At 35.6% G+C, this 18034-nt stretch overlaps 2 protein-coding genes and 1 non-coding gene across 3 annotated transcripts; 1 reads left to right on the top strand and 2 right to left on the bottom strand.

Moving 5' to 3' along the window:
• Positions 1 to 669: 669 nt before the first annotated feature.
• On the bottom strand, positions 670 to 12560 carry LOC145223008 (uncharacterized). Its single transcript, XM_080089291.1, has 4 exons — positions 8878 to 12560; positions 4284 to 4442; positions 4043 to 4190; positions 670 to 3677 (listed from the first exon to the last, which is right to left on the bottom strand). Exons 1-4 carry the CDS (start codon positions 9455 to 9457, stop codon positions 3560 to 3562), a joined length of 1005 nt encoding a protein of 334 aa, XP_079945417.1. The 5' UTR covers positions 9458 to 12560; the 3' UTR covers positions 670 to 3559.
• On the top strand, positions 810 to 883 carry Trnas-gga (transfer RNA serine (anticodon GGA)). Its single transcript has one exon. It is a non-coding gene; the product is annotated as a tRNA-Ser (tRNA).
• Positions 12561 to 14102: 1542 nt separating the features above from the next.
• On the bottom strand, positions 14103 to 17605 carry LOC145223011 (kelch-like protein 12). Its single transcript, XM_080089296.1, has 8 exons — positions 17505 to 17605; positions 15981 to 16104; positions 15761 to 15914; positions 15473 to 15687; positions 15242 to 15385; positions 14484 to 14565; positions 14337 to 14423; positions 14103 to 14168 (listed from the first exon to the last, which is right to left on the bottom strand). Exons 1-8 carry the CDS (start codon positions 17564 to 17566, stop codon positions 14161 to 14163), a joined length of 876 nt encoding a protein of 291 aa, XP_079945422.1. The 5' UTR covers positions 17567 to 17605; the 3' UTR covers positions 14103 to 14160.
• Positions 17606 to 18034: the final 429 nt, after the last annotated feature.

Here is an 18034-nt window from a genome sequence, read left to right as displayed (position 1 = left end):
AGCCAGAAGTACCGTTGCCTAGCTCGCCAGATTGGCCATTAATCAGTTCAGATGAACACAACTTCATAACTGGGGTGAGTCATGAGACGTTCATGCAGAAAAGCGATCACTTTAAAGTAGCGATGTTTTTCAGACTGTTTGGAAAATTGTGTTTAAACGAAGGAGTCGGTTTATCTGTTACAAAGCGCGAACATTCAGCCACCGAAACTTGCCAAACTATGAAAAAAAGCGGAAAAACAAAAATTGCTAAACTAAATAGTTTATCGTTTCCGTGGATTTTCAAGTGGAAGAATCATTGACCTCTAAAACGTTTGTAAATGACGCCGTAGTGGCCAAGGAAGCGATTTTTGACGGGTGAGACACTGATGACGCCATGTTGGACATCATTACTGGAAAAGGAAAGTTGCCGAGTGGAGCCATTGGCCTGTCGGGCTGTTGCTGTTGTCGCTGCTGTGAGAGTAAGTTGAGCTGCCACTCCAGGTACTGTATTATATGGAAACTATATATATAATGAAATTAACGTACAAACGGCGAAGATCTAACGCACAAGGTTCTCTTCCGTTTTGCATGGTGTGAGCACGCGTGACAATACGTGTTTGTTATCAATTGTCCAACAATACCCTTGAAATACAGAAATAAAATCCAGCTTTTGAAGAAAACACAAGTCTTTTAATGCTACATGGAAACATTTATGTTCATCTTAACTGATACTGGTCAATCTGGCGATCCCCTACTACGAAGCTGACATGTGCAGCATACGAGGCAGGCAACGGTGCTTGTGATTCGACTTTCGGCGGATTCTCCACTGAGCCTGTGTAGCTCAGTTGGTAGAGCGCGAGTCCCGGAAAGACTCCTGTCGTGGGTTCGAATCCCACCACAGGCTAGATTTTTCTAGCCTACGGCTTGCCATATGGTGGTGAATGCTTGGTGACCGGCTGATTCGGTATAGCGCCTTCAATGGGCCTGGTGTACTGGGATACATGGAAACATGGGATTCATTTGCTTTCACTGCTGACGAAAATGGCTGCCAAGTGTACCAAAAATGCAAGGAACTAACTAACAACAAAAAGTCGAATGTCGTGGGACACAAAAACGTTTTTGCAGTGGCATTTTATTTTAAATTTAAAAATGTCTTTGTGGCTCCCAGTGTTTTTTTTTACGAAATTGGTTCAAATGGTTCTTAGAGTGGTAAAGGTTGGCGACCCCTGATATATGTGCTTATTGTTTCAAGGATAGTGAGAGTAATCAAATATGGTAACCCTATTCTTCAGTAAAGGTGTAGGTAAGGATAGGTTTGATTTAAATTTGATACAAGTTGCTGCATTAATTGGTTTGAAATAAACTAGCGACAATGTTTAGGAGACCAACATAATCAAACAAAAATCTGAAGAAAGCACAACACAGCAAGAAGTAGCATAGAAATATTAAGAGACATGATAGCAATTAAACAAAAAATCAAAAAATAGGAAATATTCTACAAACTAAAAATTAAAGAATTTTATACAAAAATGAGTTGATTGCTTTACAAGGCACGTAGGTTCGTGTGAATTAAAAAAAATTACATTAAGATATTTATGTGCCAAAAAAGCATTCAGTTTTCACAATATTAAAAAATTTCAATACAGTTTTCACAATATTAAGAAATACAGTACAACATAAAAATGTAAACAAGTTTGCATGCAACAAAAGCAGTGGAAATCATTCATGGACACAGTCATAATTATTCATTCACTTTTTTAAGATAAATCAACAAAATCATTTAAATTGCAACAGCAGTGGCATCAAAAACTGGTTTATCAATTTCACAAACAATTGTCCAAACATTTGAAGTTGGATCATAAACTTCAAATGACTTCAATATATTTTTCCCATCATATCTGTAAGGAGATTTTGTATTATTTTGGTTTGTTTAAGAAGTAGTAGGTCACAAACCAGAAAAATGAAAATGTTGTTTAAATTGCACCAAATCAACATTACAAATTGAAAAACATAACATTACAAATACCTGTTTTTCAGGTAAATTAGGTGTTAAAAAATATAGTGTAGCCTTTTGGCTATTAATCACAAAGTTTGTGTAAAAACTCATGAACAGTTTACTCTGCTGGTTGTCTATTATTTGTGCATTTTTTTGCACAGACAAAAATGGGCTGATGGTTAGTAACTTACAATTGTATAAAAATGTAAATCAGAGACGTACAAAAAAGAAATTTCATGAACTTTTGAAATGCAGGTTCTATAGAACCATCTTACGTAATTTTATGAGATCAGCGAACCGTTACCATTACTGGGTACTATCACTGGACTTTATGTAACAAAATAGGCTGAAAAATATGACACTTGTGATAGAACCGGCTGACAAAAAATTTCAATCCCACCAATGAGTATGATTTTTAACGATCAATGCTCATTTATGTAAATAACTGAATGAGAATGGAAAATATTTTCCAAAAACAAAATTTGTTAATGATCATCATAGCTTGTCACGCCAGTGCTGCAGCCAGGTGAGGCCCTCCTCCGTGATGTCCCTTAAAGATTGGTCAGCGCATGCTGGGCCAAGAGGGCAGCGGGATTATATATGGTCCATCGTTTGAGTTTCTAGGCCACATTCACAATATGCATCTTGTACGAAGCCCAATTTGTGGAGGTTTGCTTAGGTGCGCCCAACACGGCAGCGAGCCCTATTTAGGGAGCAATATATAAATATCAAAAAAACTAGACAAATGGCAAGACAGGCTCTGAATAGGAGCAAATACTTGGCAGGATGGTGACCTAAAATTACAAGGAAAGTAATTAAAATCGTGGCAAATGGAATTGTGTGCTATGAATAAAACTAAGGCATGACACAATTGTGGCCAAGTGAACGAAACCATGACAAATGACATAAGGGGCTCTGGATAGAGCATAAACATGGCTTTAGCAGGATGGAAGTTCTTGAAAGAGGGTGTCCACAATAAAATACAACCTTCCCAAAAATGTTGAATAGTAATTGCATTAAAACTATATTTGTTTAAACTCTTACAAGTAAATTATACATAAAATACAAAACACTTTTAGGTATAAATGTAAAACGTAAGCATTTTTGCATACAGTGTTATACTAAAGCTAGTAGTGGGGGATAGACTTGATTTAAATTGATACATATTTCTGTATAAGTAGTTTGATATCCACTAAAATGTTTCAATGACAATAAGAGACCTAGATATTCATATAAGCTGGGAATAACTGCAACATAAAAACAAAAATCTGAAGAAAGCACAACATAGTAAGGCATATGCATGGAAATAATAAGAGACCTGGTGACAATGAAACAAAAACTCAAATAATAGAAACAGTTTTTTAATCCAAACTTTTTAATGGGTTTCATACAAAAATCTTGGATCAAATTCTATGTTGCTAGCTGTGACATTGAAATCTACTTAATAAGCTATTTCTAAAACTTTTTCACAAAAAAAGTAACAGTATTAAAATCTATGACAAAATTTGTTTTCCGTATATAACAAACATAGCGGAAATTATACATATATAACTCTTATGAAACAAACCAAATCAGCAAAATATTTTAAATTGCAACAACAGTGGCATCACAAACTGGTTTATCCATTTCAAAAACAATTGTCCAAACATTTAAAGTTGGATCGTAAACTTTAACTGATGTTAAGTCTTCTTCTCCATCACACCTGTAAAAAAAATGTATTTTTTACCTTGCCATGAACTTTCTTACGATGTAGTCAGAACATTTTGCCTAAAGCAACTCATATAACTTTTGTTCATTTCAAATCCACAAACATAAACTATTCGAGGCAATATTTGCAATTAATTTTTGCGCATTTTTTTACATGGAACAAAATGTGGTAATGGTAAGTAACTTACTATTATGTTAATGTTAAAGTGTTAATCACATTAACAAAAATATTTATTTTACTATTGAAATACAAAAATGAAGGCCTAAGTCCTTAAAAAAAACAGAATAAGTTTATTGAGCTTAAAGTGTGCAAATGCACATGTTACATTATTCCTAGTTGCTGAAGTTGATTATTCTCACCCTCCAATAACATAGATTTTGTTTCCAACCACACAAGCAGATGAACAGTAGCGAACATGTTGAAGTGATGCAATATTCTCCCATTTACCAATTTCAGGATTAAAACGCTCAACAGATGACAGACATTGGAAATCTTCCCCTTGTCCACCTGTTCCAGTAGAAAAAGTGAAAAATTCAGTACTGTAATCAGGAAAAATAAAAGCATTTTAATCCAAACATACACTGATTAAACAACTATTACCTATTGCATAAATGTTTCCATCGAATACCACACATACCAAACCACTTCTTGCTTGATTAAGAGGTGCAATCTCTTTCCACACATCACTCCTCACATCATAGCGTTCACATGAAGATAAACGTTTGCCGTCACCCAAACCACCAATGCCATAAAGTGAATCTAAACATTGTTACCATTAAATTCAGGGCATTATCACAAAGTTATGTTTGCAAACAAAACTCCAAGATTTTTCAACATTGACTTAGAAAAATTGATGTGTCAAAACATTCGGAAATGTGTTTAAATCATAACCAACATTTCATTCTTGTTACTTTAAATACTAGAAGGGTGGCTTAGCACATTTTGTTGTTGCATTTACACTTCAACCTATTTTACAACAGTAATATATTTCCTAAGTTTATTTAGTTTCCAATATTGGCCATTGTCTTTTATAACCATAATTATTTATGCAAGCAGAAACTCATGGGTCCCCACACATGCAAAAGTGCAAATAATGCATTTTAAGAGATAACCATGAGAAAGTCGGGTGTTGTAAGGTAAAACACAGTGATCGGCACAAACTATATAAATCAGATTCAACCAAGATATTGTTTAAAGTATGTCCTATTTAACGCCCTTTTTAAAGAAAAGGAGAAAAAAATAGTGGCATAATGGAGTAAAACAAAAAAATAGACACCTATGAATGGCAAGTTCTACAAGCTGTCCAATTTTCATTCAATTTGAACATTGTTAAAAGGGTCACCCAATTATAGGGACCAGTTGGTTAAATTGTGGTGCTACAGGGCAAAACACAACATTTGAGGACTTCAAATAGTATGTCCAATTCTTCTGATGTCATAGGGCTGTTTAAAACCCCCCTAACTGCCATGGCACAAAAACACAAAAAATGTTTTTTTTCTATAAATTGTAAAGGCCCCTACCTGCCTCAACATGTGTCGACCGGACGATAAATGATTATTATGTCGTCTCCAGTTAAAAATAGGAACAAGTTAAAAGTGTAACCTATTGCGATAAACATTGTACAATGGAAGAAAGATACACTCACAATAATAAGTTTATTAAGATATTTTGTTTGGCTTTACATGGCGGTGCTTAATGTCAATCGATTCATATTGAGGCCAAATTTTAACTCGATGTATTTGATTCCGAATTTTTGAGTTAAGTTTTTTAATTGGGATTTGAAAGTAGCAAAAATCTTTTTGGATACTCGCCTCACAAAGGCTTCCGAGTTTTTTTACGTAGTCATTAAGATAATCTAAGTTGTTTTTTTCTTTAATGACTTCAACGCGCCAGGTAGAAAATAACTTTACTAACCACACTGGGGTAGTAGTTATATAAACTCAGGTTTGGTTTTTTTGGGAGATGTGTTTGTATTTTATCAAATAAAATTTGGTCAAGGTAATTTGAGATTTTATCGTTTGTAGGTTAATTTAAGAGCATATGTTCTATATTGTCGTTTTCATTTTTCAATAGCTTACAGCGCATGATTTAGTTTTGTTTATTTTTAGATGGAAAGCGTTTCTTGAGCGGTAGAAATAGCCCCATTTAAAGGCTTTGTGGGAGGTGAGGTAGGCAATTTGCCTTTCTCTATTGTTGAAAAATGGCCTTATTCCTGTTTGGAGGAACAAGGCCTTTTTTCCAGTTGAAATCGGTGAGGTTGCTTGGGGTGCTATCTATTTCTAAGGTTGCTTGGGGTGCTATCTATTTAGGGTTGTAGGTTTGAAAGAGGAAATAACAAGTTCGCAAAAACGATTTTCCGAGCTCAATGATTCTTCTTGGAACGAAGATTTGTGTTTTCTTTGCGACATTACTTCACATTATATGAGCTCAACATTAGGTTTCAAGGAAAAGGAGCACTTATTTTCAAATTTCTTGTGGCAATAAAAGATTCAAAGCTAAGTTGAGACTTTTCAAAAGGCAACTGTTAAAAGGAATATTGTTACATTTTCCGACCTGTTCGCAGCATATTTCGCAAGAGAGACATTTGGCCACAGGATGTAAATACGCCCAACAAATCGAACTCCTTATTAAAGAATTCAACTACCGGCTTTCTCTTTCCTGTGAAGATAAACTGCAGCTTAAAATCGTCGAAAACCCGTTTTTCATAGATCCGGAAGAGGCACCTTCACATTTGCAAATGGAGGTTATTGATTTGTAGGCGTCATGTTTACTTAATAGAAAACACGAAGAAAGCAATTTGCAACACCTTTAGTGTTTGCACCAAGAAAAGTTTAAAAATTTGGTAACTCTCGCAAAACAAATCTTCAGTTTATTCGGCAGCACCTACATATGTGAACAAACTTACTCTGTATTAAACTTTAATAAAAACAAACAGCGATCTTCACTTGCTGATGAACATTTGGAGGATATTCTAATAATTTCAGCCTCGTGCCTGATTACGACAACATTTGAAGGATATTCTAATAATTTCAGCCTCGTGCCTGATTACGACGCGCTTGCTGCCAACAAACGATACAACATCTCTTATTGAATTTTAGTTACAAATTGTGTTCTTTGGGTTGTTGTTAATGCTTAAGAAAATTTATTCGTTCATGTGATATTGTTTGTTAGCGACGAAAGAAAGCTAATAAAAACGTCGTATAAAATTATCAGCTGTGTAATAACTATAACAAATAGACAGAACAAATTTCAAAATTTGCCTTGGTTATAACAGTTATATCCAGCATGACCGATAAGTTTTTAAAACAGTATTGTGGTACACTCCAATAGAGTTATTATAGACTTATACAGGGACATACCGTGTCCGGCCAAGTGCTCGCCGATTTTACTTTACAAACATTTAAAATAGGTTAGCATGTGGCCCGCGAAACATTTTTGTGTTACGTTGTGGCCCTTGCGTGGTTTTGAGTTGTACAGGCCTGTTCCACAGCTATTGTTTCGTTAAGTTCTTTTTGAAGTCGCATTGAAACCGTTTTACTTATGGTTTTGTAATCGGCGTTTAAGAGGGAAATTGAACGCCAATTCTTTAGATGCATCTTATCCTGTTTTTGCGGAATAGGTTTGACTTGCGCATTTTTAAGGGATGGGGGGAGTTCTTTCGTTATATACTAATTCTATGAAAGTTTCTTTGAGTGAAGGCCAAAAGTGGTTGTAAAATTCTACCGGGAGGCCGTCGTCGCCAGGGGACGAGTTTTTAATCATTAAATTCAGATGAAGAATTTTTAGGCGTTTGTGTCCGTATTATTATTCACTTGCCAAAGGTTTTGACAAAAACGATAAACTTCGTGTATTATTTTATCAGGGTTTGTTTTAAAATGGCCATTAATGTTTTAAGCTCCGACGCTACTACTCTCCTGTTGTGTTTGTTCAGTTTTAAAAAAAGACTTGTCCCGTTTCTCGTTGTCACAAAAGTCTTTGATTCTTGCTCTTTTTTTAGCGCCGTTTAAATTTTGCTCGTTGCTTAGCTTTATCGTTTTTTGGAGATCTAGAAGTTTAAAGGTAGGTTCCGGATTGCTGGGGGTCTTTATTTCGCTCAATTGAAAACGTCATAGATTCTTTGCTAATTGTTAGTTTGAGGAAGTCCCACCACTCGAAACCGAGTGTACGAATTCCTGGATCAGACTTTTAATTAAGGTATTGTACTTCGGGTCTTGTAATAAAGTTAAATTTAATTTCCAGGAGGTTTTTCCCCATCTTTTATTTAGATTAAGATTCGAATGAAAGGAGCAAAATTGTGATCGGAATAAGCAAAGTTTTAATAGTCGAAAATGTTAATTTTATGAATTAAATTAATTGTCGAGTAAAAGCGGTCTATTCTCGTCAAAGAGTTTTTGTTAATGCGCGTAAAACATTTTTTTCTGGGATGAATAAACCGGAAAGTGTCTACTATGCTATGTTCAGCAGTCAGGCGCTTCCAAGCTTTAAGATGGCATCGGTTTCTTAAATATCTATGTAGCGAGTCTATTTATTTTCGATAAAATTAAAGTCGCTAGCAATGATTGTGTACACATTGGGATTTTCGGTGATTGATTTAGACAGGGTATCAATTAGAGTTTTTCTTTCATTTCTATTTTTTGGTCCGGATGGTAGATATATGTTAAAAATGTGGTAGGTTTGGTAGTTTAAATCAAAACATATTTTTTGGATTTTCAAGTCGATCAGGATTTCATGAAAAATAGTTTTATTTTGGGTAAGGTTTTTCCTAATTAAGCTCAGAATACCATCGAATTTGTTTTTTTGGGTTGCTGTTTAAGTCATTATTTTCCCAAATTGAATTGAAAAAGCGGGCAAAATCGTTTTTGTTAGTCCAATTTAAAAGGTTAGGTTTTGAAACCACATGTATTTCCTGTATAAGTAAAATATCAGAGTCATCTTTTTCTGTGAAAGTTTGCAAGTTGTTTAATTTACGGTTAAGTCCGTTTGTATTAATTGAGGTAATATTTGCCATCTTTACAAAAGGTTAGAGGTTTGTAAAAGTTTACTAAAGTGTTTTGTAGCTGTTCGAGAAGAAACTGTCTTTACTTGTGTTGGGTTGGTTTCTTTTTCTTTCTGGGCTTCTTGCCCTAGCTACTATTGCTACTCTTTGTTTTGGTTTTTGTATTTTGTGGTTTGAATAGATTGGCTAAGTCCAAACCTGAATTCTCTTTTTCTACTGACAAGGGTTCTCCCCGCTCTTCTTCTTTTCCGTCCTTTTCTTTTCCGTCTTCTTCTTTTCCATCTTCTTCTTTTCCGTCTTCTTCTTTTCCATCTTCTTCTTTTCCATCTTCTTCTTTTCCATCTTCTTCTTTTCCGTCTTCTTCTTTTCCGTCTTCTTCTTTTCCGTCCTCTTCTTTTCCATCTTCTTCTTTTCCGTCTTCTTCTTTTCCATCTTCTTCTTTTCCATCTTCTTCTTTTCCATCTTCTTCTTTTCCGTCTTCTTCTTTTCCGTCTTCTTCTTTTCCGTCCTCTTCTTTTCCATCTTCTTCTTTTCCATCTTCTTCTTTTCCATCTTCTTCTTTTCCATCTTCTTCTTTTCCATCTTCTTCTTTTCTATCTTCTTCTTTTCCATCTTCTTCTTTTCCATCTTCTTCTTTTCCGAGTGGATGGGGCATTTCTGTGAGATGTCGGTCGATCAGTTGGAATAGATGGAAGTCGTCGTCGTTGAGTAAAAGAAGTGGCATAAGAGGAAGAGACTGACAGAGAGTTTGGGTTTTTATTTGAAGATCTGCATCCATGATTTGTGTAGGTTCTGATGACTAACTAGCGACTTCTGGTGATTTGTTTGCTACCTCGAAAGATTTGTGGGATGTACGTGGAGAGGTTGGAGCCAAGATGGAAGAGTTTAATTCAAGAGGAGTAGGTTCTTCAATTTCAATGTTTTTGATCAAAACCTGGATTTGCTTCTCTTGTTGTACCTCTATCTGTATTTATTGGGAAAGATCATCTGGGGTAGATTTATTTGGCATATAACCTTTAGGTGTTGATTTTTTTGGTTTTGTGGCAATTTAGGGTAATCTTTCTTATATTGTGCTCTGTCTCTACCATCTGGTTCCTCATCTGAGTCTGCAATGCTAGACTCGAATGGACAATCTCTCGCCTTGTGGTTCCTATCCCCACATAACTTACATATGGGATATTATCCATTTGCACCTCTTCAAGAAACAGGTGAACGTACCCATTAAAGATGTGTGGAAAATGCCTATGTGTGAGAAAGGTGTGTTTGTAATATATTCCCCAGTCCAGTTTAGAAGCTGCAGGTTAGAATTGTTTTGATCCAAGTTCTGCTGGTACTGGAAACAACGTAAACTGGGTGGTAGGCTTTTAGGGACCCTTTCATCGGAAATATTTCTGTGTCATAACCTGGATTTTGCAGGGTACGAAACTCATCAAAGTACCGATCAACACCATCATATAAGAAAAAGATTACTCTGACAGTGGAAAAAAGAGGGGGTAACTCTACAAGGGTGCGGCTTGACTTGATTTCTATGTGTATTTTAGGTTTAAAAATAAACCTAAAATGTGTGATTGCACCTGAATTGCAGCTCAAGCGGGAGTGTACCTAACTTGCTGTTGATCTTTGTACGGGTAATCCCTAACAAACACAAAATTTAGAGTAGCTAAATAGGGAAAACCCCGAAACAAAATATACGTCAGAGGGGAAGTCCCTTTAAGAAACTACTTGATAGGGGACTTCGACGTTTGCGGCGACAAAGAGCAAATAAGGCGATAAGACGTTAATTGCAACAAGGGGAAGTCCCAATAAACACCCGGAGGCACACGCCTGCTCAGTGGAACTTACAGTAAAGTAAATAAATAAACAAGGAAAAGGGCACTCTAGCTATACGCAGCCGCAAGTACTCTGTCAATAGAGGCGGAGGCGGTGGGGTAGCGGTAGAGAGCGAGAAGAGACCGGGGGAGTTGAAGGCGCAACAAAGGTTTTTGACGTAACACAGGTAAAGGCGCGACAAAGGTTTTTGACATAACAAAGATAAGTTACACTAGAGGGAGTTACAACGAATGCCTTAAAGGCTCACTAGGTGGCGTTTACCAAAAAAACGTTAAGTTTCGAAAGGCCTTAGGGGCAAAAAAACCTTCTAAGTTAAAAAAGAAAGAAGCTATAAGTTATAGGTTACATTAGGTGGCCTTTAGAAGGCACTTAGTCTAGACCAGGGGTGCACAACCTTTTTGCTGAGACGGCCGCATCGCAGATCCCTATTTCACAACGGCCGTCAATTACCTTTGTGTTTGTGTTTTAAAATTATTATGTGAAAATAGGGCTTGTCCCACATACATAAACCATCTAATGGCGTACAAAAAGCCCGTATAATTTAAAACTTGATCCAAGATTGAGCTATACAGTCTGACGATCAGTCTGAGCTATTTATGACGTCATAATCTATATTGTGACGCAAGAGGTGACTGTTTATTTGCAATGTTTGCATACAATAGGCGTATATAAAGTGTGATGCACAGGGGTTTACTAGGCTGGTAATATTCTTCACAGTCTTACAAAATCTTTTTAATGCAGTTTGAAAGTCAAATTATTTAACAAACGAGTTTTTTTAAGTCACGGCCGCCAGTGCATATATTTTAATAAACATGTTCACGGCCGCACAAAATCGTCTATTCGGCCGCACCCTGGTCTGAACCAGGGCTTCTCAAACTGTGGGTCACGACCAAAATTGTGGGGCCGCAAAATACAATTGGGGTCGCGAAACTTTTTGCGTTATATCAGTCACAATAAATGGTATACCTTCGAACATTTATTATTTACTGTACCAGGGAAGCACAACCTTGCGACCGTACAGAGACAAGTCAAACTGCTCTAAACACATTTATTTTAAAGAGTATTACCAGCCAAATAGCCACATGTAGCAGACTTTTCTATGTCTATTGTGTGCAAACAATGCGAAAAAGGAGATACCACAAGCGTCACAATATGGATTATGATGCCACAAAAGCTAAGACTGTCAATTTGTGTGTCAAGTTAGAAATTAATTTAGGCTTTTTAAGCGTCATTAGATAATATAATGTAAGTATTTCTTTACATCAGTAACTTTAAAACACGAGCAAGCAGGCTATAAGCGGTGATGCGGCGCCATAGCGAAAAGGTTGTGCACTCCTGGGCTAAACCCATCAAGGGGTCATGTAGAAATTTTTGTTTCAAAATAGGGTCGCAGAGCACGAAAGTTTGAGTAACCCTGGTCTAGACCAAGAACTACCGGGACAGAAAAGCGGTCAACTACTGTTTGGGGGTTATTCGGTCAAGATAGAAAGACCAAAAAGTAATAAAATATCAAAACAAACAAACAAAACAAAGCTAAGGGGCACCTATGCACACTAACTGACAAAAAGAGCCAAACAAACTCAACAAACTGCCTGCCAAAAAGCTCTTGGGATCAGTACGCATCAGTAGCATGCCTGCCAAAAAGCTCTTGGGATTATACGCATCAGTAGCATGCAAGATAGAAACACACCACACAAAGCTTCCACCAGGCAACATACAACTGGTTGTCTTTGAAACACTATTGCGCCACAACAATCTTTCGTTCGTGGTGCCCAATAACATAAAAATACATTAAATAATTTCTGCCAGTTCCGACTCTGTTTACAAACTCACCCATTTTAGGGGGCTAGCAGGGTAAATACTGGGGTTATCAGGACAACCAAAGTGGGATGCACATCTACATGATTATATCTACTATCTATGTAAATTTCATCCAAATCCATCAAACTTTTGATGGAAAAACGAGTCAGACATACTTTAAAAAAAAAGAAAAAAACAAACAATTGGAGTAAAATCAATGTGTGTCACCTTAATAGCAGGTTCTAGTTTACTCACCATTGCAAACAACAGTTCCGTGTGCAGCTCGTGCATGCAACATGTTATTTATTCTCATCCACCTGTTGTTGTAAATGTTAAACTTTTCACAACTTGACAGTGTTTCTAAAAGCTGACGGAGACCTCCAGTAATATAGATGTGATCTGCAGATGGAACGAAAAAACACAAGTTTTACAAAAATTACCTAGGCCCAAAACATTCTGTTTACCACTGTGTTATAATAAGGAGTCATTATGTCACAGCCGTATGCCTTCATTTTTTTGTATTGGCTTATCTAATTGTCAATTGTGACATAACATAGGGAGTGCATACTGCACTAAATTCAATGTAACAAACTGTTTTTGCATTTTAACAATGTAAACGAGATAAAAATGGTTAAAAAACTTTAAAGGTTATATTGTTTATGACCTGCCAAACACGTAATTAATTTTTACAAATATTTGATCACTGTTCATCAAACTATGTTGCTAAGGTACATGTAATTGGTAACTTGCTGATGCTTGGCATTGTTTATGCTTTCTATAGTAACAAACTTTAGTGCATTCATAACCTTGTGCAACTTGACAGGTCAGTCACATTTCAGAAAGGCGTTTAATATTTCATTAGAAGTTGTTCGAAGTTTGTGTTTTTGAAGTAACAATTTTGATTAGGTGACAGTTACAGTTATCTTGCAGGCACAGTTGTAGGTTTAAAAAGGTTAGTCATTTTAAGAAGTTAATGGGATAATTGATGGGGTCCTACATGAAAACCAACAAAACGACAAACCACAATGACCCAAACTACAGTCCTGTAAAACTTGGTCATTGATAAAATGGTCATTGTTTAATCTTTTGACCACTAGAGGTGTTTTAGCAACAAGCATTCATGCTTCTGATGTTGGGCGGTTAACAACCCCAATAACTGCACTCTACAAAATAGCAGCCACCATTTATTGCAAGTAGATCACAAACACAAGTTTATAGAAACTTGTAGTCAGTTGCCTTTTATAAGACTTAACACCACAGGAATTTTTCATGTGTGGTGCATGGCATCATACAAATCTATAACAAATCAATTACATTTTGTGGGATAACGGGGTAACTGCTCACACTATCGAGTCAAATAAAACAAATGGCACACCTACATGACTATATTTAACAGTTAAAGTTTTATCCAAATCCATCAAGATTTCAAAACTTGAAAAGTATTAAAACTTAAACAAGGCTGGTTTTGTATTTCAGTTTTATGATTTATGTGTACATAAGTTCAATAAGTTTTGAGTTATTTAGTTGTGTTGATAGTTTTGTGACTCTGGTCTGTCCAGTTCGTTTTGCTGATGTTGGCCTAAAGCACTTTATGAAAATGCACCACAGCAAAATATTCCTAACATCAACAAACAGTTGCTACAAGCTACAAACTCTTGCCATTTTAACTAACCTGCTATGGAACCAGATCGACAGCAGGAGCGATATTCCAACATATTTGGCATCACATTCCATTTTGTTGGTTCATCCAAGTTCAACATTTCACAACTTTTGTCAGCATCATCATTCCATCCCCCAGCCACATAAACTTTACTTCCAACTTTTACTAAGGTGGCCCCAAGTCTTGCAATGTTAAGTTTCTGTTGAAACATGAAAACAATAATTCTTTTCGAAATATTGGACAATTTTGGCAGTATCTATTTTGCATAATTTTTTAACATGTTATCTTTTTGCAAGATGTTATTTTTTGGTAATTCATCATGTGAACAAGTATTTCATGTTTTTTTTTAAAAACCACAAAAACTTACTGGCAAATTGATTTGATTGTTTAGTATTAACATCATAAGCAACACAATCTGTAGGCGAACACTTTCCACCAATGATCAGAAATTTTTCTGTGTAAAAAATGTAACACTTTAGTTCTAAAATACCTAAAAACTACCAAATATATTTACCACTAGTAGAAATTGGTCGGTTAACTTTTGCAAATGCATCAACAAGTAAACACAAACATTCTGCATTTTTTCTCACATGGTCCTGTACAGAAATATACAAATAACCAGCCAATACTAAGGTCATGCACATTTCGAAATTTAACAGAAAATTGGCATATGAATTACAACTGTTAAAATTAACATTTTAATTAACAGAGTTTCTGGAAATTGTATTTTATTCTGATGCTTTGACGTCCTATACAGGTCGCCTTCATCAGGGTATATAACACTTAATGCATGATAAACAAAGAAAAAAAGAATTTAATCAATGCGTGTCAGGTTGCAACTAAAACACTGTGCAATAAGAAATGATTGGGCCTCTAATCTTCGAGCAGGTGCCTGTAGCACGCTAAAAGCATCATGCCTGTTTTGATGTTTTTGTGATTCCCCATTTGGTGAATATGCCATGACTCCAGAAATAGTATTTTCCTGTAGTCAGGCTCCCGGGCCACAACAGATACCACATTGAAATCAAGAATTTATCTGATGTGCTTGCGTTTAATTTGTTCTTCCTTTGTTTATTGTGCACTGCACTGCATGCATTAAGTGTTATTTACTCTGAGACCTATATAGCACATCGAAACATCTGAATAAAATGACAATTGCCAGAAATGCTATGAATTTGATATTATGTCCGGCAGCAATAGATTATATCTTCACAACTGATGTCGAAATGTTTGCACAAAGACAACCATTACAAAATGCATTTTGGGTTTTACCTCTGTGGAGATTTGGGCAAGAAAATCAGAGCTAATTAAAGTGAAATCCATTCGTGAGAAAAGATTCACAAACAATCCCTCACGCTGAAGAGGGTTGTGATTAACCCATTGCACAATTCCACTAAAAAGAGCTTCCTCACAATCCTAATAACATAAAGCATAAAGTTTGAAAGCAACACAACTACATACAGTTTAGTTGTAATAACAATTCATGACAAATATAAAACATACTCTGTTTCTCAGCTTGATAACAGCAGACAAATCATCAACATCAAGTCGCAGTAAATCATCTTGTTGAATTACTGCTGCAAAGTTAGCTGTGATTTTTTGGTTTGTTTTAACAAACACCTCATCCAGATTATATCGCTGAGCATAAGCTCGAAGTTTCAGGCAATTGTCAGTAGATACAAGTTTGAGCAGTGCTGTTTTGCAAATCTTCTTAAGGGCTTAAAAACATAAAATGTAAAACTTCATTTCATGAGTAAAGAATTCTAATATTTCGTAATAAGAATTCCTAACCTTCCAATTCAGTGTATTCTGCATCATCCAAAATGTCTGTCACATTTTCCTCAGTAATTTTAATTCTACCAGTATAAATAAACTCAATAAGATTTGCAAGTCGCTGATGTGGAATCTGGAGCATCTTAACAATGCCTTCATATTTCTCTTTCATCTGCAAGAAGTAGCACACTTTATTAATTAGGTAAAATTCAGCAACATAGAGAGTGGCATTATTTACCTCAATAGTAAACATCTTTTTAAAATACTTGGAAACAAGCATCATAATGTTTTTGTGAACTGGAAACTGTTTTCTTTCAGACTCAAGCACCAAATCACAAGTGGAATCCTTTGAATTTCTATCCCTGCCCAAAAAAACTCATTTTTACACAAACTTAACACATTTAGTAACATACTTTACGACAAGAAAGTTAAAACAAAAATATAGTGACCAAAACTCAAAATGAGAAAAGGGTACTTTTGACATTGATCATTTCACACAAACTTTACTAGCAGGACAAACAGTTGGGCTATGGGGTTGAACATGAAAACTCATTACAGCATTGGGGTGAGCTACAGCTGCAACTCCCAGGTCAAACACAGCAATCACCATAATAAAATGATTTAAAGAAGAGCAATGAATAGTTCCAATTTTATTTTCGCCAACCTAAACAATCTGATTACCAGAGGGAAGGAAGGCAGCCACTTAAGTTTGTCATCATCACATTTTTAAAACAGCCAAAAAAACAAACAACCGTCTCCTAACATACATCATTCTAACTAAATCCAAAATCTTACATACATACACCACTTTTATTTGTTGTGGAGGTCACTACTAAAAATGTTTAACTCTTGGGGAGCTAATAGTTACCAATAGAAACAAAACTTAAAAGGCTTAGAAAGAGAAACCAGACAAAAGAATGACATCAAAATAATACTAAACATAAACCAAACCTAACCAACGAGAAATTTGCCCAAGATACTAAAAGTACGTAAACACTGGGCATAACCAGGAGAATTGGCCAAGTGATTTGCACAATCACCTTGGGTTCTAATTCTGTCACAGTCGCTTATGTTTTCCTAAAGAAATTTGAGTAGCATTGCAACAATCCAGTGGTTCTTAATGAGTTGAACTAAATTAAATTTCACCAACTAGAAAAAAAATTCAACAGACTCAATATAAAACAGGCAGCTGGACCACATAGCACTTGGGCTAGGGCAGGGGTTCCAACCTTATTAAGATCTTGTGCCACTTGGATGATCTGTACTGCTACACGTACCATTTCTTGCAGAACAACTAATTTGATTGAATCATATTTTATTCAAAAATAACACTAAAGCACCATAACTAAATTTACAGAGATTTTTGTTTTTGTTTACTGTCCAACAATTGGTAGATGCGCAGTGTAAATTTGCTAACAGCGCATCGAAAGTCTTTACCGGGCGCACCTACTTTAAAACAATAAAATGGAAGCCACTGAAAAACCTTCGCCTACCACTTGTATGCGTACCACAGGTTGGGAACCCCTGGGCTAGGGGGTGCAGAACTCTGTCCTAAAGGCGGTCAGAAATAATTGTTGTTTTGGTAAAAGAAGACTTGACTGGACACTAATGTTTTTGCCGATTAAAAAGACATTTTTACTACACTTAAATACTGTAGTTTTTAAATTTTTGTTTTAGCGGAAGAAAGTCAGAAGCACTTTCATCAATATAGACTGTTTCAACAATAACAACAATTCGAACAGAAAGTAAAAAAAATACTTACTCAGCAATGAGTTTTCCCAACCAAGCATAGTGCTTTCTGGAATCACGGCCCGAAGTGTCCATTGTGTTTGTTGAAATAATTCAAAAATATATTTTACTTTCCTTTACTCTGAAAGGAAGAAATGAAAAAAATGATTTAATACAAAACAGTTTAAGACATCTACAAAACGTTGGTATTAAATATTACAAGTTATAGTTTAAAACACAACAGTAGTTAAAAACTGGTATGCACAAAAAACACCAGTACTTTACACATAAAAACCATAGGAATAGAATGGCAGTTTCAACTACAACTTGATTAGTGCAAACAACATTGAAATGTAGATTATGTTTACTATTACATAAAATATTGATTTACTTAACAACAATTGTGATACTGGTCATTAGGGCTACAAGGTACCTTAACTCCAACTATATATATATATATATATATATATATATTATATTTTTTATTAAGACATAAAGTAAATAATGTGTTTTATTCTTCAAATAAAACTTAACCCTTAGTTTCAAATTCTTTAAATGCCATAA

The sequence above is a fragment of the Phallusia mammillata genome, chromosome 4 (assembly GCF_965637545.1).
Source record: "Phallusia mammillata chromosome 4, kaPhaMamm4.hap1.1, whole genome shotgun sequence".
NCBI classification, from domain to species: domain Eukaryota; kingdom Metazoa; phylum Chordata; class Ascidiacea; order Phlebobranchia; family Ascidiidae; genus Phallusia; species Phallusia mammillata.
The sequence above is the reverse complement of the archived record's forward strand: the minus strand, read 5'-3'. Positions and strand labels throughout refer to the sequence as shown.

What these genes read in the sequence shown, in the direction of transcription:
- LOC145223008 (XM_080089291.1), bottom strand. Translation starts at nt 9,457, where the DNA reads ATGGATGCAGATCTTCAAATAAAAACCCAAACTCTCTGTCAGTCTCTT. An exon ending in AGTAGAAAAAGAGAATTCAG is followed by an intron (nt 4,443 to 8,877) that starts GTTTGGACTTAG and finishes AACAATGTTTAG; the next exon opens with ATTCACTTTATGGCATTGGT. An exon ending in TGGAAACATTTATGCAATAG is followed by an intron (nt 4,191 to 4,283) that starts GTAATAGTTGTT and finishes CTACTGGAACAG; the next exon opens with GTGGACAAGGGGAAGATTTC.
- LOC145223011 (XM_080089296.1), bottom strand. Translation starts at nt 17,566, where the DNA reads ATGGACACTTCGGGCCGTGATTCCAGAAAGCACTATGCTTGGTTGGGA. An exon ending in AGAATACACTGAATTGGAAG is followed by an intron (nt 15,688 to 15,760) that starts GTTAGGAATTCT and finishes TATGTTTTTAAG; the next exon opens with CCCTTAAGAAGATTTGCAAA. An exon ending in TTGCCCAAATCTCCACAGAG is followed by an intron (nt 14,566 to 15,241) that starts GTAAAACCCAAA and finishes ATTTCTGTACAG; the next exon opens with GACCATGTGAGAAAAAATGC.